Genomic DNA, 24299 nt, shown 5'->3' with positions numbered 1-24299 from the left:
AACTGTTTGAAGTTTATGAAAAAAGTGACTTACAACTGGCCCTTGCACTTACAACTGTTGCAGTGTTCCTGCGATCATGTGATCAAAATTTGGGCACTTGGCAACCAGCATGTATTTACAATGGTTGCAGCATCCTGGGGTCACGTGATCACCATTTATGACCTTCCCAGCTGGCTTCTGACAAGCAAAGTCAATGGGGAAGCCAGATACACTTAACAACTGTGGCAAAAAAGGTTGTAAAATTGGGTGCAACTCACTTAATGACCACATCACTTAGCAAATTGTGGTTGTAAGTCAAGGACTCCCTGTAGAGAAAAGACACTATGTACATTTATTGGTGACTGGAAACCTCTTATGGATTTTTTTTGTGAAAATGAAAAAAAATGAACTTGTGATTTATGGCTTTGATGATGAGACAGAATAGATTATAGAAATAAGAGTATTATGATGTAACTTTAGAGAGAGAGGTTAAAATATAATTGTACTTACAACTGCTGTGAAGAATATCAGAACCTGCTGCTTTGTATCTTTTTTAAAATTTTTCTTCAACTTTTTTTCTTTTCTTGCACTTTTTGCTTTCTCTTTGCTTTCTTTCTTTTTTCCTCCTTACTTTACATTAGTTTGTATTAGTTTTCACCTTCTTTTGTAAAGATTTCAATAAAAATCATATTTAAAAAAATAAATTCCATGAATCTATTCACCACATATTTAACCATTTTTGCCTGCTTTCATATTCAATAGGTCATATTTGGGGATGGGCCCTTTGGGGCCATATCCAAAACTTTGGGAACTATGTATATATGGATTCATAGAAATGTGGAACTGAAATGCATATTCTTGACTGAAAAGAGAGAAATAAAATGAAGAATAAGAATGAAACTGGTCTGCCTATCTGGGTCAACTATCACTTCTCCAGCTCCATTATTTCAAAACAAGAAATTATTCTCTCAGTTGGAAACATCAAACAGTTGACCCCAAATCCCTCCCCTGTGTGTCTGGAAAAAAGTTGGAAATTATCATAGAACTGCTCTTGAACTTTATTCTGATAAAGTTAACACACCTCAAGAATATATCTATATTTATAAGTAATTTGAGTTATTTTTTGAGTTACTTTTTTGCTTAGATGCTTAATTAGATGTTTTAACTTTGTGTTAGGGGAGAAGAGAAGAAGACATTTATCCAACCGAGGAGGTCACAATAAAGTCTGATAAGAAGAGGGGAAATAAAGCTATGGAAGGTTGGAAGCAATTAGATGTGACCAGAGGATTATTTCTTTTTGCTATTTGAGTTGACAGTCACCTTATGTCAGAAAGTTCACAGTTGCTATTTCTGATCTTCCTCACAGAATTGCTTCACCTTTTGATTAATCAGGCCATTGAATGGGAAAATGCCACAGCCAGAACTGCTCCTGAATTTTGACAGCTTTTTTGATTCTTGTACCCCCCCTTTCATTTTCAAAACATTCTTGTTACTAATTTTTTTAATGAATTTGGTTCTGTTGCAGCTTATCTCTGCGTGTTTCTTATTTCCAACAAGTCATAATCGGCTTATGAGGAATCATTTTCCAAGCTATGAAATAATTTTCCCTGCAATGTCGCAGAGGAGAGGGATAATTATTTTGGGGAGACAAACAACAGAAAGAACAGTTGGGGAATTTAGTGAAAGCAAACCGGTTTTGTGTTTTTCCGGCTGCAGCCGTCCTTCTCTGTCTGTCTCTCGACAGTGGAGCAGGAAAGGTAATACGGAGAAATAACGTGCCAAAGTCTGAGCCATCAGAAGAAATGTGAAACCTGTTCAAAGACCTTCAGTTCCCAGTCTGTAAATCCATATAGGTGGGAAGCAAAAGGCCCTTCTCCTCCCAGCATTTTTATTTGCTACCAATATTTGGCTGGAAGATTCAACAAACTGGAATTGAAGGCTGGCTGTTTTTGGGAAGGTGCACTGTGAATGGGGGGTGGGGGTGGGAGGTGTTAGGAGGGTCTCAGGAGCCTGACTTCAAGTGTTTCAAGGATTTCCTTTTACTTTGGTGCCCCAAACCTTCAGCAGTTCAGCTGTTGCCTCTGCTTATTTGCAGATTTTCTGTTTGCCTCTCTGCAATTGATCATAACTTCTACCGTACTTGCTTGGTTTTTTTGAAGTTTGTTTTTCATCTAGGCTTCATTCCCTATGATGTGATATTATTTTTCTTGGCTGAAATAGTTGTGTGCTGTTTATTATCCACAAAAAAAACCCACAACAGAGAGGCAGTGATTTGGCTCCAGAAAGGCAATGAATTGAACTTGTCCTAAGAGAAATACCTGCTGAAATCACTCAAGTTGGAGGGCCCTACTTCAGCCAATTTATTTAAAGGGATTGGCTGATCTCAAAAAGCTAAGCATCAGGGAGTCTGGTTAATACTTGGATGGGAGACCACCAGGGAATTGGAGGGCTGGAGGTTAGACTGGGAAGAAGAGAAAACCCCGAGGAAGGCAATGCTAAATTATTTCTGCATTGTTTCCAGAAAAAAAAGCCTACACGTACATGAAGTCATCAGGAGTGAAGCTCAACTCAAAGGAGACATTATCTTTACTCTAGTATTCTTTTTCTATATTGCACTGAAGTATGATGAGCCAGCTATAGTGATCTGGTCACAAGTAACAGTAAGCCATAAAACATGATTTGGAAGTCATGTTCCACATAGGTTTACATAACAAGCTTAGTGAATACCAAACCATATTATGGCTTAGCATGATGCATAAATTCAGCCTATAGAGCAATGTTTCTCAACCTTGGCAACTTGAAGATGTATGGACTTAACTCCCAGAATTCCCCAGCCTCTGCATATGCTCGGGTGCCTAGAACATGTTATTTATATGCAGCAACTTGCTATTATTGAGAGCCAGTTTGGTGTAGTAGTTAAAGCACCAGACTAGAAAACAGGAGTTCTAGTCCTGCCTTAGGCACAAAGCCAGCTGGGTGGCCTTGGGCCAGTCACTCCCTCTCAGCCCTAGGAAGGAGGCAATGGCAAACCACTCCCAAAATCTTGCCAAGCAAACTGCAGGGACTAGTCCAGGCATTCGCCAGGAGTCAACACTGACTCAAAGGGACCCCCCCGCAAAAGTGACTTTTCCCATGTTTTGCTTTTTCTTCCCCTACAGGGGACATGAACATGCTAGATTGGAAAACTGAATGGAGCTTATGAAAGAAAAGATGTGGAAATCAATATTGGTAGGCGGTAGGGCATATGTTAGCTAATGGAAATTCTTGGTTGGGGAAGTGTATATGGAGAAACTCTTTCTGAATTTTTTTTTGTTTATATAAAGTATTTGTCTCCTACTCTTTAGCCAAAAATGGTTCCCAGAGCAGCATGCATGCTATCAGTAAAACTAGCCTTTACCTGTAGATTTGCAATCTAAAAGGCATGCCATAAAAAGGAAAGGAGGAAAGCACACTTCAGCAATCAGTAATTAAAATTAAATAATCATTGTAAATAATCTAGAATGGAAGCATTTCAAAGAGAGGTGGCCAGAAGAAACTAGTCATTTAACTCAGAGTTTCTCAACCTTGACAACTTTAAGATGTGTGGACTTCACCTACCAGAAGTCCCCAGCCTTCTGGGAGTTGAAGTTCACACATCTTATTTAACTGATGGAGAGGCCCTATTTCTTCTCTTCCTTGGATGGAGCCTATGGAGTTGCAGCCTTTTGGTGAATACCTGCTTTCTACTTCATGTATGTGTACTTGATCTTAGCCAATGTGGACCTACTGTGTATTGTAGATGCTCATATTGCAGACATTGAGCACTAACACACTTTTTCGTTCTTTTCATTATGAAATCATTCTTTTTCTTAACACCTTATTCTTGTTTTTTTCCTCCCTGCACATGCTCTTTAATGATCAGATGGAAGTAGGATAGGAAGAAACTTGATAGGAGCAATTAGATTAGGGTATGGTACAAAAAGTCAAAATGGCAGCCATGGCAGTACGATTGAAGCTCTACCTGTCCTTTAGTTGGTTATGTCCACATAAAAAACAGGAGGAGCTTCAGTTCCCACATCGCAGCCACCATCTTGACTTTTTGGACCACAATCTGCAGATATTCCTGATTTATATGATTAAAAGAAACAGGTAATTTTTATTTATATATTGGTTTTGTCCAGAGCTAAGACAGGAATTTTGGAGAAGAAAAACTGAAAGGAATTGGGTAGGCTGTGGACCTGGAGGAGGGATTTTTCTATCAGCTATACTTCCAAAATTGTGATAATGTATAGAACTCTGCCTCCTATTTAAATACTTAATTTAACTTGAGGGTGGGGGGGTGGGATTTAGGCCCTTTTTCAGATAGTTTCTCTTCTATTGTCTTATTCTGCTCCATACATATCTTACATTGCATTTTTGCTTTATTTTAATTACTTTGTTTTCCTCTTTCTTCCTGTTCCCTTTTCTTCCCCGTTTCTGATCCACAGGCTTTACAGTGCATGTTGGTCTCCCTCCATTCAGAGCTTGACATTCAAAGGTACTTGATGAAAATTGAAACCTCTCAGAGAGTTAGTACGATATTCTTCTTTTTCTGCACCCTGCCTTGGAATGAGCTTGCAGTTTGGCCCAATTTTAACCGTGTGCCTCACATTTAGTAATTTTAACAGTTTGCATCACTAGTAGTAATTTTTTTCCTCGTTCAGGGTGGAACTGCATGTTCTTTTACCTCTGCATGGACAGCTTTGCTTTTTAGTGGTTTTTTCATGTTCCATGTTTCAGGCACTTTCTGATGAAAAGGTTTTCCATCGCTTACGTCTTCGAATTTCATATTTCAAATGGAATAGGATTGGAGTGGGTTGTGCTGACTCACTAGCTTCCAGAATGCAATGGGCACCTCTGTACCCACTGTGGCTAGTTGCAGAGAACCAGCAATCATTTACAGTGTGCCAATCCTGGCCAGTAGGTTATGCAGAGACGCGTTAGCCAATACTACTCAGTTATTGGTCAATAACTAAAATCTATGTGAAAGCCAGCTACTTCGGAATCAGAGTTTGCTATTTGCAAAAAACGTCAAGGCTAAAGTGGAGGAAACTGTGATCTGATCCCATCATGTGTGCCAAGCGACAGTGTCGTCTAAGCTGGGGGAGCCATTTCATTCGTTGTGCGGATCTGAACCTTCATTTCAAAAATGGCACGGAAGATGCGTACAAATACACCTGTCTCTTTCAGAGCATTCTGAGGAGCATGCAATTTCCATTCATCCCTAGGGCTAGATCTTAATATTTTATATTTGAGAAACAAGAGTTTCGGGCACTTCCTTTTGTTACGCTTATTGGCCTTTGTAATACTCTGGAAAGTTGCCTAAAGTCATTGTATTTAAATATGTGCTTTACAAATATATTATATCAGCCTCTATCCCTACCAGGCATTTTGTCTTTTTTATAAAGCATTATAAGATACATTTTTTAAAAATTTTCAGTGGCACCATGATTTGTTTAAATTTTTCAAGAGCAGCTATGAATTTGAGTAACTATGTATATCATCCATTAGCTTTTATAGAAAATGCCACAAATATGGAAGGTGCTTTTTCTCTTGCATTGTTTCAAATATGCCTTTGGATATTTGTGCTCAAGAGAGATGGAAGTGTAATCTGTTTCTTGAAGCAGAACATTTTGTCTCAAAGGCTCGCACAATAATGCATTTTAGCATTTGTTTCCCTTGATTTTCCTTTTATTGCAGCTTCAGGACTTTCTTCAGAGCATTTCCCCTTCAATCAGTACACAAAAGTTAAACTTTTTTTCCTGTGCACACTTTTGCAAACTATTTTAATAGGTTTAAATTGCATCCCCAAACACAGTCAGTTACTCCTGATAGTAAGAATTGCTTCAGTGATAATGGAGGTATGGCATCCACTTAAAGCTGATGTTAAAACTACGGTACAGTATATACAGTGCATCATATAATGCTGTTTAGTTGGATCTATAGGAAACAACAGTAGTTTAAATGGATCTGACATACAGTAATACGATAAATTGTTTAACATGTATACATCAAACACTCAAATGCTAGAGTTCTGGGATGTTTTCTAGTGCTATCTTGTGGAAGAAAGGGCTGATTTGTTTTAAAATGGCTTATCTTTTCTATAGACATCAGCCAACCAAAATCACTTTGAATATCAGCAGTTTAGCAACTTCATAACTTCAATTTATGATGGTGGTGGTGGTCGTGGTGGTGATGAGGATGATTTAATATAGCTGCCTACTCCAGGGGATTCTTTGTGACTGTGCTTCAGGCTGGGTTGGCATATTTGTTTGTTTGTTTGTTTGATTTATTTATTTATTTATTTGACTTCAGTCAAGATTGTCATGCCAAGCCTTCTATGGCTGAGAGTTCTAGTGGCTGCCATTAATTTTGTTTAAGCTTCCTGGGAATTCCAGTACTCATCATTGGTCACATTAGCTGCTGCCTCAGCAGTTCTGGAGAACCACAGTTTCTTGAAAGTTCTGACATTCTTGTTCTCTTCCCCATATCTTTGTTCTCTCCCCCATTTCTTGTTCTGTGATTTGCAGCAAATTCTGGTTATCACTAATTCATGTTTGTTTCAGAATGAAAAACCACTTCGAGCCATTTTCTATTCTAGTTTGGAGACAAAGAATAGTTGGCAGTGACCATCATGTGCACGTGCCATAGACCATAATGAAGTGAGCTGTATTAAACAATAATCATAGTTTATCTGATCTCAGATATCATGGCAATTTATGAACCAGAGTGGAGGAAGGGATTGGCTGGGATCTAAAATGCAATACACAAAGACTTTTTAGATTCTCTTTTTTTATCATCAGGCCTGGAAGGCAAAAGTCATCACTGAAGATCAAGAGATTCTCCAAGGATATTTTATATATCAATCTTTAGATCCCATAGAAGAGAATATATGTAGCTCATGGCTGAATTGTGGAGTCCTTGAAGCTCTCTGAGCTTGGTCATTTGCTTGCAGATGTTTTATTACCCAACTAGGTAATATCAGTGTGCTAGCTGGGTAATGCAATGTCTGCAACCACAAACAAGCTCAAAGAGCACCAAGAACTCCATGATCTCTAGATCCCAGCCAGTAACTAAGGAGGGAAACTCATATAAATAGGGGCCCTTGTGAAAAGTGATGGGAAAGGGGAAGCCTCATGCCATTCTCAATTCTTCAAAATGCTTTCCTTCAGATTTAATATATTGGAAGGAGAGGACTTGCTGGTCTACTCACAGCAAGGATTCCAAACCTTGAGTTTCCAGATGACATGCCTATTACATTAAGACATTTATTTTGTTTTGTAAATAAATGCCAAAGCAGTTTACAGTAACCTCAAAAGATAAGCAAAGATGATAACATCTATACATATAGGCACATATGGCTCTACAGCAGTGTTTCTCAACCTTGGTAGCTTGAAGATGTGTGGAAGTCCACACATCTTCAAGCTGCTAAGGTTGAGAAACACCGCTCTACAATTGTACTACTTCAGGAAGGCCATGAGGTATAGGGGGGCATCCTTGCCTCAGGGGGGCAAGCTGTTCCATAAGAGGGAAGCTGCCTTCAAGAACAAATACATCTTTGCTGGCGGAAGCAGTCCATGCTGGAAGCCACTCATCTTTAACTTCTGCATCACTGTTAAATGAGTATCAGCAGTTCACAACACAAGAAGTCAGGCATTTGGTGAAGGCAATTTTCAGATAACCTGGTCCTGTTGTTTAGGTCCTTGTAAACCACAGGAGCATGTTGAATTTGGCTTAGTGATTCATTGTCAACAGTGCAGAGCTTTCAACACACAGGCGTCATCTCTGAGTAGCAAGATGTCCCACTGAGCAAAATCTTCCAATGCAAAGAGAATGTCCACATATGATGCTCCACCTAATCCAGAGGTTCCAGAGGCCATCCAGGGATGCCAGCAGACTGTACTTTTTGCATCCTAGCAGTAGTCCATCCTTGAGATGATCAGCGCATAGGTGACAAGGACTAAGCTATGCCAGTCTATGAAAATTCAACCTACCTTTGGGTCTCTAGTGACAAAAATGAATCTTCAATACTCCCTGTGTTCCTGTTCCTACCCAGGGCAGTGTAACTCGATGCAGAACCAGTAAATGATGATGGCATAGTTTCCTTCATCTCCCACCAGGACAATTGGTGATCAAAGATGATGGGATATGTAATCCAAAATTGAGGAATTGAACTCTGGGAACTGCTAGCCAAGACTAGCAGAGCATTGGAGAGGAGTCACAATCTGAGATGTCTTTTGAGCAAATAATTATTGAAGAATATACACATCCTGAATGTGATACATTTGACAGGATTCAGGAAAAATTCAAAATATTTGGGTGATAAAATCTTCAGATTGAAGGTTTTTAACATTCTTAAGCAAGAGAACAATTTAGGGTAGCTGCTGCCAGGGTGATTTCCTAGTGAGGTTTATGCTTTTTCATTGTGTATTTGAATTGAAACATATTCAAGTTAAACAGGCAGAAACACAGATGGCTGGCATTAGAGCACAGTCCTGTACGATGTGTTCAAATTCAGCAGGTTAGGCCTGCTATGTTCAGGAGGATTATTCCAGGCACATAGGATTGCAGACTTAGTCTTGAAAAAGAACCACTTTCCTTAAGTAGTAGCAGTACATGACCCTTCTTTTGTTCCTTAAGCAGCTGAGCGATCCAGCTTGGAACAAGAATAGAAATACAAACGCCCGATAACTTGCCAGCATTTAAAGAACAATGTTTGGAACTAGACCAGGATTCATGCAGTGACTTCAGCTGAATGAGGAAGCCGAGCAAAAGTAGCATTTAGGAACAAACCCAGGGACAGTTCAAGAGTTGAGAGCCAGGATTTGAGGAAATCAAGGGAATCAGAAGGTCAGCAAATGCTACAAAGACATTGTTCCAGCTCTGGCTGCTAAGAAATATGAGTGGGCAAAGTGCATATCACAGCAAATTTCAACTACAGACCACCTAGAAAAAGCCCTCCCCATTAGTAGGGTCTTCCTCTTGAGGCCTTACTCTCACAAAGCCGATTTTTAGTCTAGTACAGTGTTTTTCAACCTCGACAGGTTTAAGATGTGTGGACTTCAACTCCCAGAATTTTCCAGCCAGCCATGCTGGGAGTTGAAGTCCACACATCTTAAACTTGCCGAGGTTGAGAAACACTGGTCTAGGACATACCTTTGGGCAGATACCTTCAACTACCAGTACTTTCAGTGGATTGTCAGTACTTCAGGCTGTTACGATCTTCACTAGGAGTCTTCCAGCCATAAGAAATCTAAAGGAATTCTGCCTTCAGCAAGTTCAGCCCTTGCATTACGATCCTTTCCACTGTGCTATCAAAAGATTACCCATCCTTACTCTAGGGTTTTCTGTCGTAGATGGATTCTATGTTAAGGAAAAAGCAAGCAGGGGGATAGCAAACTTTCTTATCTCCTATCTACGTGAGGGAGAAATTTTTCCCCAGGTTTTGTATCTCATTTCACAATTTCTTCCTTTCTTTCTAGCCTAACCAGCATAATCCCTATATAATATTTTCTGTGGAATAATATGATTTTTACCATACCCTTACCATCCAACCACCGTTAACTGAATATCCCATATTACTTGTTTTCTTGTTTCTCTGTAATGAAATAATAATATGCAAGGAAGAAAAATGAGCAGTAAATCACTTAGAAAATTCAACTGTTTGGCTTCTTCCTCCAAGCTTGAAATCAGTTCTGTTTGAACAGGTGAAAATCCTCAAGGGGGTATCTTTTCTCCTTTATTGTGTGTGTGTGTACAAAAGAAGTCAGTATAATATGCATATAGGAGAAAAACAGGAGAAAAAATTAGCCACCCCGGCTGGAAAACAAAACTCAGGAAAACTCTGTGGTATTATAACCATGCTAGCAAAGATAAGCAAAGTGCTGAAGAGTAGCTTTTAGGTTGAATAAAACTTCATGGGCCCCTAAGAATGTAGAACAGAAATATATTGCAGCCCATAGCAGTTTCCTTCATCCTGCTGGGCTCCGGATCTGTGAGACTTAAAATTCTAGAATGGCCAGCCGGTATAACCAGCTAAAGAACAGAAGAAGACTGTTGAATGCAATGGACCAATACAAGCCTTGAGGGATAAAGCACTGTCAGCCAGACTCCAGGCCTGCCAAAATAGTGTATTCAGACTGTCTAAGAATTATTAAAAGAGATTTCACTGTGCAGAGAATTCTATTTTGGGTTTTAGAGACATAATTAATTCATCAAATAAAACAGCAGGCTTGAGTTCCCATGGTTAAAGATGGGTGGACAGCCTATGGCTTAAGGCCTACATGTGTGACCCTCCTTTTTGTGATCTCCGAAGCCATGATTGCTGAAAGTCACAGGCACAATATCCCACCATTTTGAGGTGGGAAACAAAGACAAATTGTAGTGCAAATTCTAAAAGAGAGATACAACTGGGCAAAATTAAAAAAAACAAAAACAAAAAAACCTCCCAGCAAACCCAATTCTCCCACATGTGTAACTCACCCCTTTTGTTGCCTTTAACTGAAGTGAACCCTTGGCCACCACCATGGTTCAGGCATTCTTGCATCCCCTCTTGAGCCTTACTGCAGAAGGGTGTTCAGAAGATAGGCCCCTCACTCATCTAAGCCACTGGGTGGTTTGATGTGTCCTCAAGGAATGATAAAGTGTAGGGTTTGTTTTTTTAGTAGACCATCTGAGATACAGATGCCTGTCAATGAAAAGAATGCAGCATAAACACACAAAACTTAACAGAGTGACAAAATTGAAGGTCAGTATACAAAAACTGATGATTAATCAACATGACTCAGATAATATCATAATATAATTAAGAACTTTAAACAAATAAAGTCTTGAGACCATTGAGCATTTGGTATTAAAAACGTTCTGATTTCCTGGTCTTGTTTACATTAATGAGTATAATGATCAGGACCAAATTGCATTTTTAAAATGTTGGATTTTTGTTTTGTTTTTTTGAAGTAGTCACCTTTTGAATTTAGCAGAATGCAGTTCAGGACCAATAGTCTAGATTGGGATCTTGGCCACAAGGGAATTAGGGCAACCCTTTCTATTTCTAAGGTAAAGTCATGCTGAAAGTGCTGTTTCCTACAACAGCAGGTGGGAAGGGTTAGCAGGAATATAATCTTTTTGGATGGAAAAATTGACTAACCACCATTGGTTTCTAACCCAGATTCCCATCCATGTGCAGCTGTTATTTCTTAAAGCAAGAGCAGTGGACAGGTAATATCACATGTCACCTAGTTTCTCAGATTACTTATCTGCAGATCAGATACAAACTAACGCATTGGAATCTCTCTCAGAAGTGGACTGTAAATCGCTTAACCTTTGAATGTGTAACATTAACCACTGTGGCTTGTTAACCTTTGGGAAAATGAAAGGAATCCACACAGGAATCTGAGATAACTGATAAGGAACGCTAAATTGTGCTTGAAAACAGAAACACAATTGTATCAAATAGGTGTTAACAAGAACAGCCAGAAAATATGTGACTTTCAGCTGTTCGTGGTAAGAACAGCTGAATTAAATTTGTATGTATGATGTGTAGGTGTGTGTAAGTGTACAGTCAGATTTTTCAACTCCAATATTTACATTCTTTTAAAGCAAACAACAAATATATTCAGATAAGCGTGTCTGGAAATTAATCAATTTTTTTGTCAGTTTAAATTTTAATTAAGAGAAAAAGCAGACTGTAGGTTTACAACAGTTCTGGAGATCCATGATCTGATCTCACAAATCTTTTGTTAGCTTAAAAGCAACTACCAGGAATCTTATTTTGATTCAGGTAGCAGCATTACAGAAGCAATATCTGAATCTTTTGCTAGAATCATGGAAGGCACCTCTCAGATTATTTAGTCCAACCCCCAGCTCAGTGCTGGTTTTGCTGTATCTTGTTTGTGATCTAAATCAGTTCCTTTTCCTGCTTCTATTAACCCTCCAGTATGGAAAAAAAATGGTACAGATACCAGTATCATCTCTCTTCTAGATACAGGATAAATAGTAGTTTAAGAGGGTTTAGATTGCAAGGACAAGTACTGCTCCATTCAAAATAATGGAGGCTTTTATAGCCATGGTCTTCTGAATTGCAAGTGAGAGAAAGGAAGAAAGATTGATTGCCTCTTGGATTTCTCTTTCTTTTGGCAGGGAGAGTTTTTTGTCACTTCTTGAGCATTAACATACATGCACCACCCAGCAGAGAGTGTTTACAGTGCATAGTCTCCTTATAATCAACGTCATAAGGCCATTTCAAAGCATGCCTCTGTGCTGTCAGAAGAAAAATGTTTGCTAGAATTCCTGCAGAATCATTGGGGGTGAGAGTGGGGATGTTAGATTTTCAAACCTGCTAGTTTAAAAAAATAAAAAAATAAAATCCCAGAAGAGGCAAAGCTCTAGTGATCAAAAATTGGCCATGTTTGAGTGAACTTTTTTTGGGGGGGAGGGGGGGGCTTGGTCTCTTATGGAACCCCATCAAATTTTCTTGGAACCCTAGTTTTATACAGAACACCCTTTTAAAAGCCACTTCTCAGTATTCTGCTTCCTAATCATGTCACTATGGACCCTGGGTAGTATCTAATACATTGATGCAAATTTTGGAAGTGTCAAACTCCAGAGATTTGGATTCTTTCTTCAGTATTTCAAAGTTATTGAATGTTATGAGGAATCAGGTTGGCAACAGACAGCGGGAAGGAGGCTGAAATACTCTGGCAACCTAATGAGAATCTAATAAAATGCAAAAGTTGCTAATTCAGCCAAGGTCACTGAGGGAGTATAATCTGATCTATGCCATTTCTGCAGTAAGCTTACCTCTTTCCATTAAAGCAAAACATTAAGGGAAAGGGAATATGTCAGCAATATGGTTTTCTTTCTTTTTCTAAATCCAAACTTGGTCTGAACAGTGTTTCATAATCTTCTAAATATAGACATGAATCAAGAAAAAGGAAACTAAGAATGGGAATGAGTTCAAGTCTTGGATGATGCACAATGGAGGGCTGCAAATCAGAAGGGATGCATTGTTAGGGAATCCTGTCTCTGGTCCTGCATGGGTGTTTCATTACAAAGCGCTGGAGAAAACAAGGAAACAAGCAGTAGTGAAGTGATTTGATCACATTGTTTACTTTGGGATGATGATGATGATGATGATGATGATGATGATGATGATGATGATGTCTAAATCAGTTCCAGAAGGATTGAGACTATAACTCCAGGAATATACAGATGGTGTGCTTTGTAATGTGAAATTGTGTGCTTTGAAGTCAAGTGGGAAAAGCATCATGTCTATTGACTAAATCTCAAATTTGTTTATTCTCTTTGGTTATGTATAATATTTGCTTATGAATGATATTCCACTAATTTATTCTTCTTTAAGGTGAGTAGTCATCATCCCATGTAGTGTAATGGTTAAGGTGTTGAATAGGAATGGGAAAGATACAGGTTCTAGCCTTCAACCATGGAGGCTCCTTGAGTGACTTTGGGCCAGTCCTTCTCTCTCAGCCTGACTTTATTTTGCAGGATTATTGTGGGGAAAAATAGAAGAGATATGTATGTGGCTTTGAAGTCCTGAATAAAGATGGTATATAAATCTAATAAATAAAAACATACATATATGCATCAACCAGAATCACTATTGGAGGCATTTAATGATATGCAAAACATTTCAAATTCAAACACCCTATTTTCAGTTTGAAACAGAGCTCAAAGCACCTCCAAAATGTTAAAGATAACCCATGTCCAATGTGAAGCAGCTGTTTTGCAACAGAGCACTTTGAAGTTGAAACAGTTTGAATTCAAAATATTTGTGCATCCCTCAATGTGCTCATGCCAAAAGACATTCATTCTCCAATGGCAGCAATGTCATTTGCTATGCTAACCTAGCCAGTGGCTCTGTTGGATGGGACTGACTGGCGTTATAGCTGAATACATGGAGAGAACATGTTTAGTTTCCCCAACTGCCACATAGTAATACTTTAACAGTGTAAGATCTAAGCCTAGATTCTAAAGTAACACAGGTTGTGCCATCCGCTTATCTAATGATCACACCCCTTTGCACTGGTGATGAATGTAAAAGCAACACAGGTCTAAAAGGGATTTGAGATATACTCTGTGCTTGCACGCCCCTTGGATTCAGTGTAGGACCTCCAGTGCTGGAGGCAACAATAACATATCTGGGAGATGGCTGTCCAACTTTGGTTGTCCAAAGTTAAATATCAAAAGTGAATCAGAACCACCAACCTCCTGAAGCCATTTGATCCACTCATGAATAATCCTTACTATTACATAGTTGCATCTGAGATTCGACCAAAATCTACTTCCCTTTCATCAATTTCCCATTCATCAGTTTTGGTTCTACCCTCTTCTTGTGGCCATTCTTACAATGTGTAAAGACACTCTCTGCCTCTCGTATCTCTGTTTAATCTTTTCTATTGTAGGCTAAATAGACTAAGCTGCTTCAAGCATTTTCCTCATTGGACTTAGTTGTCCTTTCTGGCTTGATCTCCTTGGGTTGCTTCAGGCTCCACGTTAGGGCTTAAATATGTGAGAGGAAGCAGAATGGAGAACACTGGTGTAATCAGCTGCATTCATAATTAGAAATAAACCTGGTTCTGGTTTGTCCTGTTACTGAATTGGATCAGAGTAAGAACTAATAGTGGAGCTACTAAATACTTGCCATACTCTTTACACATCTGTTGCTGAAAGAAGATTTAAAGGAACTTAAAAGGGTAACTCTTTAAATCATGGCATGTAGGTTTTATTTTGTACATATCTGCATACTTCTGTTCTCTTGTTATTATGACACTGCTAACCCTAACCCTTAAGTACTTGTCAAATATTTTGTGCATTTGTGCATTTATAATAATAAAAATTTTAATGGAATACCCTGGGACAATCTTTATAAATAGCATACATGGAAGTCACCTTGAGCATTCACCAACTGGATCAGTGTTTTATCTTTAAAGAGAGAGGAAGAAATATTTTCATCTTCTCTCAGGCAGGGATTTTAACACTACTAAAAAGTTTGCTCTCTGTTTTTATTTATTTCACAGACAAGGAGCCCAAAGCTATCTCAAAGCCCACAGCCCAGCTTGGGAGATCAAGCTGAATATTTGTCAGAGGTATCTGTTGACTCCTTGGAAGTCATGTCAGAAGCAGAGACCCTGTCTCCTTTTTCAAGGGGAAGCCGTACTCGAGCAAGTCTTCCAGTTGTGAGAACAACAAATCAAACAAAAGAAAGATCTCTTGGTAAGACATCATCCACAACTATCTGCTTACGGTTGTGTTGGTATCTGCTTTACAGTGTTGTTAGTAGCTCTGAGGGTACAGATCTGTGATACCAGTTTGTATATATGATATATAATGAAAGAGAGAGAGAGAGAGACACCTAGAGGGACCCATCATCTTCATGAACATTGCCCCACCCCTAGGGGAGAAGGTTCTTCTAAGATCAGCTGGGCACCTCCTGCATGTAAAAAGATTAGTTGTGTGGAAAATTAACTTGTTGGGGATAGAATGTTCCAGGAAACATGCTGGTTTGGCCATTCTGAGAGTCACTGCTAGTTTTCTGGAAGTAAATAATCCAGAACAGGAAGTAGTTTGCTGTGCTCTGTATATGGTTTGGCTCTTAAAATTAAAATTCCTTGCTTTTAACCAGGTTCTATGAACTTAGCTTTCCAGTTATCTCACCATAAAAATAACTAAATTCCTCTTTAAATTATTTTTGTTACTTTGTATGCAAATATAAAAAAGAGGAGAGTCCAAACTTACTGCTGTCATACATTAAAATGAATCTTACATGTATATCCATGACAAGTTTTGCAATTACATTATTAACATCTAACTCAGTTTACTTAATAAAAAAGCAGTGGAAAATTAAACATAAAATAGCATGTGCAGTTCAAATGTTTAGGGCTCCCAAAGGTAAAAGTTTATAGTATTCAAATATAGAAAGACAGATATGTTCTTCAAACATTGGGTATCTTTCCAATAATGTCTTTTTATTTATTCATAAAACTGTGCAGTATCCATTTCTTTTTCTTCCTGTTACATTTCCAAACCATTGATATTTATGAGTATCTACAAATCAATAAATGTTTCAGAATTACTATGTGAAATAACTCCTCTCCAGAAGGGGGACAGTATAGCACAAAGCCACATATTATGAACCAATATTACATTTTGAATACTACATCTCTAGCAAATAGCTAAACCCTTCAACTTCTCTTGGAAAAGAATTATAGGTGCCCAATAGGCCTGAAATCAAGTTTTTTTTTTTGGTCAAAATTATCTTAATTTTGAATCTATACCCAAGTGGCACATAGATTCCAAAATGGCCTTTCATTGACATTTGTGTGTTGCATGATGCTATATTCCATGTCTCTGTGTGCTGTTGAACATCCAGTGTTGTGGATTCTAACAGTTGCCCACAAATAATTCTTACAGGGTTAGGAATGAAGCACAACTTTAACTCATTTAGACCTCATCAGGCACAGCTGAAATGGAACTGAATAGCACAATAAAAGTATTGCAGGTAGACTGCAGTGAGAGACTGTGTCCATGCTGTTTAGCTATAGGTTGAATCTGCTTCAGGCAGCTGAATGGGAAGTAAATGTTTAATTTATTTTGGACATGCATTTATTGCCAGAGAAGGGAGAGATACTTGTCAGATGTTCTGGTGCAGGTCATTGGGTTCCATGCCCCATGAGTTAGGAGAGAAACATCCTTTCTTTTTTTGAGCCAGACTTGTTGACCCAGGAACTTTGTCAGTTTCAGTGATGTTGATGCTGTGGGGATATGTGCCAGTTGCTCAGGACACCTTTTTGCCTTGCTCCCAGAGCATCTTGCAATTTAATTAGTTTGGAATCAATTAATGCTTGCAATTAGCTACTCAAGGAAGAGGCAAAATGCTACCATAGAACAGCCAGGCTGTTTTCTATATAAGGCAATGAATACCGATTGCTGAGGCAGGCAAATGGTTATTATCATAACGTTGCTTCTGTCCAGCAGGACCCCAGCTCCCAGTGTGCAGAGTAGGATAAAGTCAGATGAATGGGTCATTAATCACAGAGTTGCTCATAAACTGTGAATGTGGTGGTTTATTTATTCTGCTAACAATCCTGGGCCATTTTTTTTTTATCCAGGCTGCTTTGATATCTGATATATAATCAGACTTTTTTAAAAAATACAAAAAAAAATGTAAACCAAATGCTTAACTGATTTCTCCAAAGCCAGAGAAGACCAAGAATAAAAAAAAAAGCTGTTCTTCCATATACTGTATTTTGAAGTAATTAATCCACGTCACTACCTTTAGTTATTATATTAGCCTTCCCAGATTTAGAACCCTTCTAATGTGTTGGACTGGCTGGGAATTATGATTACTGGAGTCTAATACATCTGAAGGATTCCAGGTTGGAAGGATATGGTACTGAAAGCACAATATGCAAGTTTTGAATTAGCTATCTTATATGGCCTCACACCTTCAATATATACAATTATCCATAGTAGTTGTCCTTCTCACATCAGGACTGCACATCACAGGCAAGAGATGTGCATCCATTTAAGAACTGATTAGCATAGCCTGATGGATTTGTGATCAGGTATAAAATTATGGTAATCAGTCCTGCTTTGGGATTGTTTTGATCAATGAAAAGTAGAACACTTCTGAATAAATAGAATCGGTGACTATCTATGTGTCATGTACATGACCCTAAGAGTTTTGTTCTAGTTGCAGAATTCAGTTAATCGTGCATTCTAAGTTTACTTGGACAATATGCCAGTACTACCAATTAAATTCAAATGGGATAGCAATTCTTTGATTTAGGTTGTTCCAAATAATGCCTGTGTCATATTCAGAAACTGGTAGAACTATGAAGATGTTGATTTCATCACTGGCTGAACTTATGGACTTTAGTTTTATGAGCTTTGGATATTATTGACATATTTGAAAGGTTATGTCTGTTATTAGACTTACATCCCAATATATTAATTTGACTGGTGTGTTTTGGGCTTTCCTGCCAACTCTGCTAAATGGGCCCCTCCACAATTGCTCTAAACCTCTACCTTGACAGCTTGATAATATATAGAAGGTTGTTGAAAAGATGGTTAGGTTACAGCTTCAGAGCACCCTGAAGCTGGAGGAAATGGATTATCTGGACCCTTGTCAGTCTGGTTTCACACTTCGGTGTTGTATGGAGATAGCACTGATTGCCCTTGTTGATGATTTCTGAAGAGATCAGAATGGTGATGGTGTGTCCATCCTGGCCCTCATTAATCTCCCAGTGGCTTTTGATACCATAGATCATGGTATTCTTCTGGACTAGCCTAGGGGTTGGGTGTGTGGGGCATGATGTTTTGGTGGTTCTCCTTCCTCTGGGGCCAGTTCCAATTGGTGTTGTGAGAGAAGAGATCTCAATTCTGTCCCCACTCTTATTTAAGTTCTCCATGAAGCTGCTGGTAAGATCATCTGCAGCCATAGGGTTAAGTATCTTCAACATGCTGATGACACTCAGATATACATCTCTAACTCTAACCAATCATGTGATGCTATCAAGGTTCTTTCTCTATGACTGGAGGCTGTGGGGGTCTTTATAGGGGAAGAACAGGCTTCAGCTTAACCCTAGTAAGACCAGGTGGCTGCGGATTTTAGGGTACCCCGCATCTGGAGATTCTCCATCATTAGTTGTAGATGGGGTAACTCTCCTCCAGACAGAACTGATGCATAGTTTGGGGACTCTTGGCTCCTGCTTTTGGGTCCTGGACACTGGCTTCTGCTCAAGGAGCAGATGGCAGATGTGGCCAGGAGGGCCTTTGCACAAATCTAACTTATGCACCAGTTGCCCTTGTTCCTGGAATGAGAGGTTTTGCTCATGGTTACTCATGCCTTGGTCACTTCCCGCTTGGACTTTTGCAATGAATTAAGCTGCTCTTGAAGACTATTCAGAAGTCCAGAATGCAGTGGCATGAGTAATTACATGCACGCCATGGTACGTCATTGTAACACTACTGTTCTTTTAGTTTTACTGGTTCCCAGTCAGCTTCTGGGTACAATTCACAATACTGGTTATCATTTATAAAGACCTTCATGGCATAAGACCAGTGATTTTCTGGACTACCCATCCCTGATTATTTTTGCCTGTTGTAGGGCTTTCCTGAATGATATTCCCCTCCTCAAGAGGCAATCCTTAGACCCAATGGTCTTCAATATTGACCAGTCTCCAACCTTCCCCTTTTTGGGGAATCGACCAGTTTGGGATTTGGTATCATCAGTATAGCTGATGATACCCAATTATAACTTTTGACTCCAGATAGCCAAGTGAGGCTGCGAGGTTCTGTCCCAGTGCCTGGAGGCTGTGCAGATTTGGATGGGGAGGAGCTATCTCTGACTCAGTCCTACCAAGACTGAATGGCTGTTTGGACCACCCAGATCTGGGGATATTCCAACTTTGACTTTGGATGGTGTTACACTTTCCCATTCAAGGATGGTGCACAGTCTGGGGGTCTTCCTGGGCTCACAACTCCTGCTCAATGAGCAGGTGGCAGCTGTGGCCAGGAAGGTTTTTGCCCAGCTTCATCTGATGCATCAGTTGCACACTTTTCTAGATTGGGGGCCCTTTAGACAGTCACACATGCCCTGGTTACCTCATGACTTTACTGCAATGTGCTCTACATGGGGCTGCCCTCAAAGATCACCCTGAAGCTTCAGCTGGTCCAGAATGTGATGGACCATGGGCAGTGATGGGCATGCCTCAGTATGCTCATGTAACACCTCTGCTTCGCAAGCTGCATTGGTTGCCAAATTGCTTCTGGGTGTGATTCAAGGTGCTGGTTGTTACCTACAGTATAAAGCCCTACATGGTATAGGGCCTGCTTACTTGAGGGACCACCTGTCTCCCATAATATCTGCCTGACCAGTTCAATCTGGTGGGGTTGCTGCGCTCTGGGTTACATTGATTAAACAATTCCACCTATCAGGGCCCTGGAAGAGCGCCTTCTCTGTAGCAGCATCCATCCTCTGGAATGAAGTTCCTCCCGAAATTTGAACAGGTCCCACCCTGCTGGTGTTTTGAAAGGCCTTAAAGACCTGGCTCTTCTTTCTTTCCTTCTGTTTCCTTCTGGGTTTATTTTCCTGCCATTGTTGTTCCTTTGTCATGTGCTGTTTCTGTGTGTCTGTTTCTATTTTTCTTTGCTTTTAAATGTTTTAACAATGGTAAGCCGCTCAGAGTCATTGGGAGTCAGGCAGCAAATAAATTAAATATATTGTTATTGTTGTTGGGTGCACAACCACCCAGATGCTTTGACTGGATTTGGCATTTTTATCCACCTATCAAGTCCTTCCCAAGGACCTGGGATAGGCAGATGTTGTTTGATGGTGTTAAAGATATTGTCACAGGATGTTAGCTGTTCCAAGTAAAGCTGCTTTTTGCAATTGACTGATGGTGATTTTCTCAATGCCAATGGCATTCACGTGGTGCTTCTGATGTTTTGGGATTGCACCCAGAATGCCTTTGCTCAGCCAACAGTCCTGAGTCCTGTACCCCACTTGTCACCAGATTTCAGGGAAGTAGAATACTAGCATGGTCCTCGTTGACCCAGGCAATGACCAGTCCAATATAGGTTTCTGTAAATTACATCTCACCGTATTGTTTATGCAAGAGGCACTCTTTGTCTGGCTCCTCTGATGAGACCTGTCCAACATAGTTGAATCTCTGGCATAGCTCTCATCCTTCTTGGAGCACTCAAGCCCCACAACCACATCAAGGTAGGGCCTCACTGGTTTTTAAAAATGTATTTATTTATTTATTTATTTATTTATTTATTTATTGGACTTGTCCCCACCCATCTCCCCACAATGGGGGACTCTGGGCGGGGGACAATATTGTTATTGTTATTGTTGTTATTTAGCACAAGGAGCACAGGAGATGGAAAAATTGCCCCAAATTTTGTTAACCTTCAACCAGCTGATCGCCCATGGCCTGCAGACTCTTTGCTGAATTTTGCATGTGTCAAAAAGACAAAAGAGTGATGCCTCTGTATCTTTTCCTTCTATACTTTCCCCCCAAAAATATGAATTTATGGGCAACTGCTAGATGCTATTTTATTTTTAAAAAATACTTTTCTGGGAGAAAGTAATATTTATTTCCTGGTTAAGCTGGTTGTCTAACATATTTCAGTGACACTTAGATATGTGGCTGTTGAAAGCCCTCACCACTACCTTCTGCCCTACTACAAAACTGCTAAGGCCAGGATGAAAGTTACTTAGCTGCATTGCTGACTCAGCCAATATACTTTTTTTTTTTTTCTTTATCAATAAAGATAGTCCCCAGGCTAAGAACACCCGGCTTACAGATGACCCATAGTTAAGAAAGGAGCCTATTATAGCAAAATTTGAGTTAAATACACAATGGTTCGAGTTAATTATACAATATTACTTATATAGTATTATACAATAATACTGTTCCAGCTTATGTACAAATTCAGCTTAAGGACAGACCTTGAGAATGGAACCCATTCTTAAACTGCAGACTACGTGTATTTGTTTGATCATTTATCACTTGAATGGGCAGGTGGTGGGTTTGGAGGATCTATTTCTTTTCTTTTTTATAACCCTGAAGGCCACCACAATTTACCGTGGCTAGAAAGACTCTACCAGGGAGATTCCCTCAGTCTTCAGTCCACCCCAGCAATTATTTCAGTGCTATATGACTGCTTTGAACAACAGGAGAGCAATATTAATCCTTCCCATCTCATGCTGCTATTCAATTCCACTAGTTCAGGTCCACTCCATATGGTAAATTTGTACCTGTACAGTATCTGTCTCTACTTACTCTTTAATAGTTTTTTTTTTTTTTTAGTATTTATATTTTTTTCTCTGGGTATCTTGGATTAAAAATTAATAATTAAAAAAACTCCATTGATTAATACAAAATCTAAGACTGAATATTTATGCTTGTGTTGTTGAAGGACTCTGGATGTGCCCACGCTGAGATTGCACAGAAACAGTAGAAATGGCAGATCATGAGCTTGGATTATAAACCAATGTCATTCCAAGGACTTTGGGTTTGTTAGCTGAGTTAATATTGCTGATTTCAGTCCACGTGGCAGCTGTCTCTTCTGCCCCTCATCAATATTTTTGCCTATCATGCAAAGTCTTGAATGTATTTTGAATAGTGTTCCTTTTCACTTTGAAGAGCAACTCAGATGAGGTGTCAGATTTTTCTGAGATGGGAAAAAATTTACTATTAACACACCTGGTTACCAATACATGTGGATCAAATTGACCACAGCCCTAAATCTTTTGGGTCTAAGTAGATTTGAGGGCAGACTTTTAACCTAAATTTTGCATGTTGTACTTGGCTTTTCTTCTCTATAATGATTTTAAAGATTGGGTTTTTTCTAATTTAGGATTGCTGATTTTATTATTTCTATATGGAAAATGTCAGCATTATGGTATGGTATATCCAAAAAGGCAATTTGAACAAGTTAGAAATGGGGGGAAATGACCACAAAATCAGCAAGAACAAAATCCAGTTGTTAAAAGTGAGAGTTGAAGATGATCATGATATTAAAAAGGTTGGAAGCAAGGAAAAGAAATGGCATCCACAAATGGATGATGAGTAATAAATTGAATAAAAGGTTTCTGAAGTGACCCTCAGCTGCCAAGCCACCATTCCTTCACTTTATTTAACAGCCCCTGCAAGCTATGCTGGCAAAAGCATAGCATGTCAACATTTATGCAACCAGTGATTTTTATCAGTAGCTATAACCACTGTTGCCTGTTTTTGTGGTAGCTAGAATGTGGGACCAGAAAATACTGAAGTTCTGGTGGAAGGAAGTTGCCTCATGTTTAGGAACAGCAAAATAAGTTGAAGCCATGATTCCTGCCAATGAGAAAATATCCAAGAGTCCAGCACAAGGACTGGGAAAGTGGTATCTGCAGACCACCCAGATAGCTTCTACAGGACCCCACTACTATGACTCACATCTTGAGGGAGATCAGCATTCCTGTTTTTTCCAAGACTATAACAATCTCTTGATGTTTCAACCAACACAGCTTGAATGTCCAGAATTCTCAACAATGTCCATGCTAAGCTAGATGGGGAGATGAAGTTAAGTATTTATGGAAGGTGTCAGGATTGGGGAAGGCTGTAGTACAGTATCAGAAATGGACTTTTGGAGCATAAACAGTGATTTGATATCATTGTTATCCCCATTCCATTCTATATACTTTCTGGCTGATCTTATTAATTCATGTCTTTGCCCCATAGCTACTGCGGTGGTCTCATTTTCTCCCATGGGGCTTCAGTACAAGCAATTTCCGCTGGGTCGCACCTGTCCTTTCTGTTGACTTCTTGATGCATGAAAGTCCTAGTTAATTACATTTAAAGCCAATACTGGCATGTCTTCAAGAAAAACAGGCCCAAACAATCAGCTTTAATTACTGATTTGAAACAAAAGACTCCCAGGAAACTAAATAGCTCAAAGGTGACCACATTTTTCTTGTTTAGTTTCTCATAAACCTCCTGTGCCTTCTTGTGTAAATGAATAGGATTTAAAATGAAATATCCCTTATCTTTGGGTAAATGTTTTGCAGGACAGAAATACCTCTTCTTCCAACTTAATCAGCATCTAGACTGGTGCTACTGATTTTTAAAAAATGGTTTATGCACCATTGATTATGCTTATGTGTTTTTTTGAGAATGTGTCCTCAGGGGAAGTATGAAATGCACACAGTCCCAAATAAACCTGTGTAATCACATTTGTCCCTTGCTTTAATCTGTTCTTCCTTTGTGTATAAGCAGATATCTTGAAAATGCACCTGAAAAAAGGCAATAGATGGAACTAAAATACTGTTTGGTATTGCTTCCTTGGTAAACATACATCATGCAAGTAATGTTAATCTGCAAAAGCATTATTTGATAGCTATGCCACATCCCCTGTTTTATAACCCAGAAGCTCCTGCATAAAAAGGCAGTTCCAATGCCCTGACTTAATTAAAGTGATGCGTACATCTGGTATGTCTTCTGAGCACTCCATAACTTTTAACAGGAGGAATAGGGTTCCACCATAAGGATCTCTTATAGGCCTGTTCAGTGAGTCTCTATCTTTATCCAAGCCAGTCTGGAACCTGGCACGTTATCTGGAGAAGTATTGTCTGGTTTCTAAATTCTTGTGGCTAGAGTTGTGCCTCAGCCCACCTGCATCAAGATGCTATTACAAATGTCTCCTGCTCTTTTTGGTGGCTTGTGTCAAGGAGCATAGGCAGTGTATTCCCCCAGAACATCTAAGTCTGCATTCCCAACCTGGTGCCCTTTAGATGT

At 39.3% G+C, this 24299-nt stretch overlaps 1 protein-coding gene across 17 annotated transcripts in view; it reads left to right on the top strand.

Moving 5' to 3' along the window:
- The window catches only part of KIAA1217 (KIAA1217 ortholog), a 382394-nt gene that overhangs the window by 270224 nt on the left and 87871 nt on the right, over positions 1-24299 (top strand). For 10 of the 17 annotated variants that reach the window (XM_088150361.1, XM_088150358.1, XM_088150348.1 and 7 more), the window contains exons 3-4: positions 4446-4526; positions 15033-15228. In XM_088150361.1, coding sequence (XP_088006487.1) covers positions 4446-4526; positions 15033-15228 — 277 coding nt within the window. The remainder of the gene's footprint in view (positions 1-4445; positions 4527-15032; positions 15229-24299) is intronic. The other 7 variants (XM_088150357.1, XM_088150356.1, XM_088150351.1 and 4 more) reach the window with 2 other exon arrangements.

This window comes from Python bivittatus, unplaced genomic scaffold (assembly GCF_059951505.1).
Source record: "Python bivittatus isolate LINGU-HERP-01145 unplaced genomic scaffold, Pbiv_v1 ctg000610_np1212, whole genome shotgun sequence".
Taxonomy (NCBI): Eukaryota; Metazoa; Chordata; class Lepidosauria; order Squamata; family Pythonidae; genus Python; species Python bivittatus.
The sequence above is the reverse complement of the archived record's forward strand: the minus strand, read 5'-3'. Positions and strand labels throughout refer to the sequence as shown.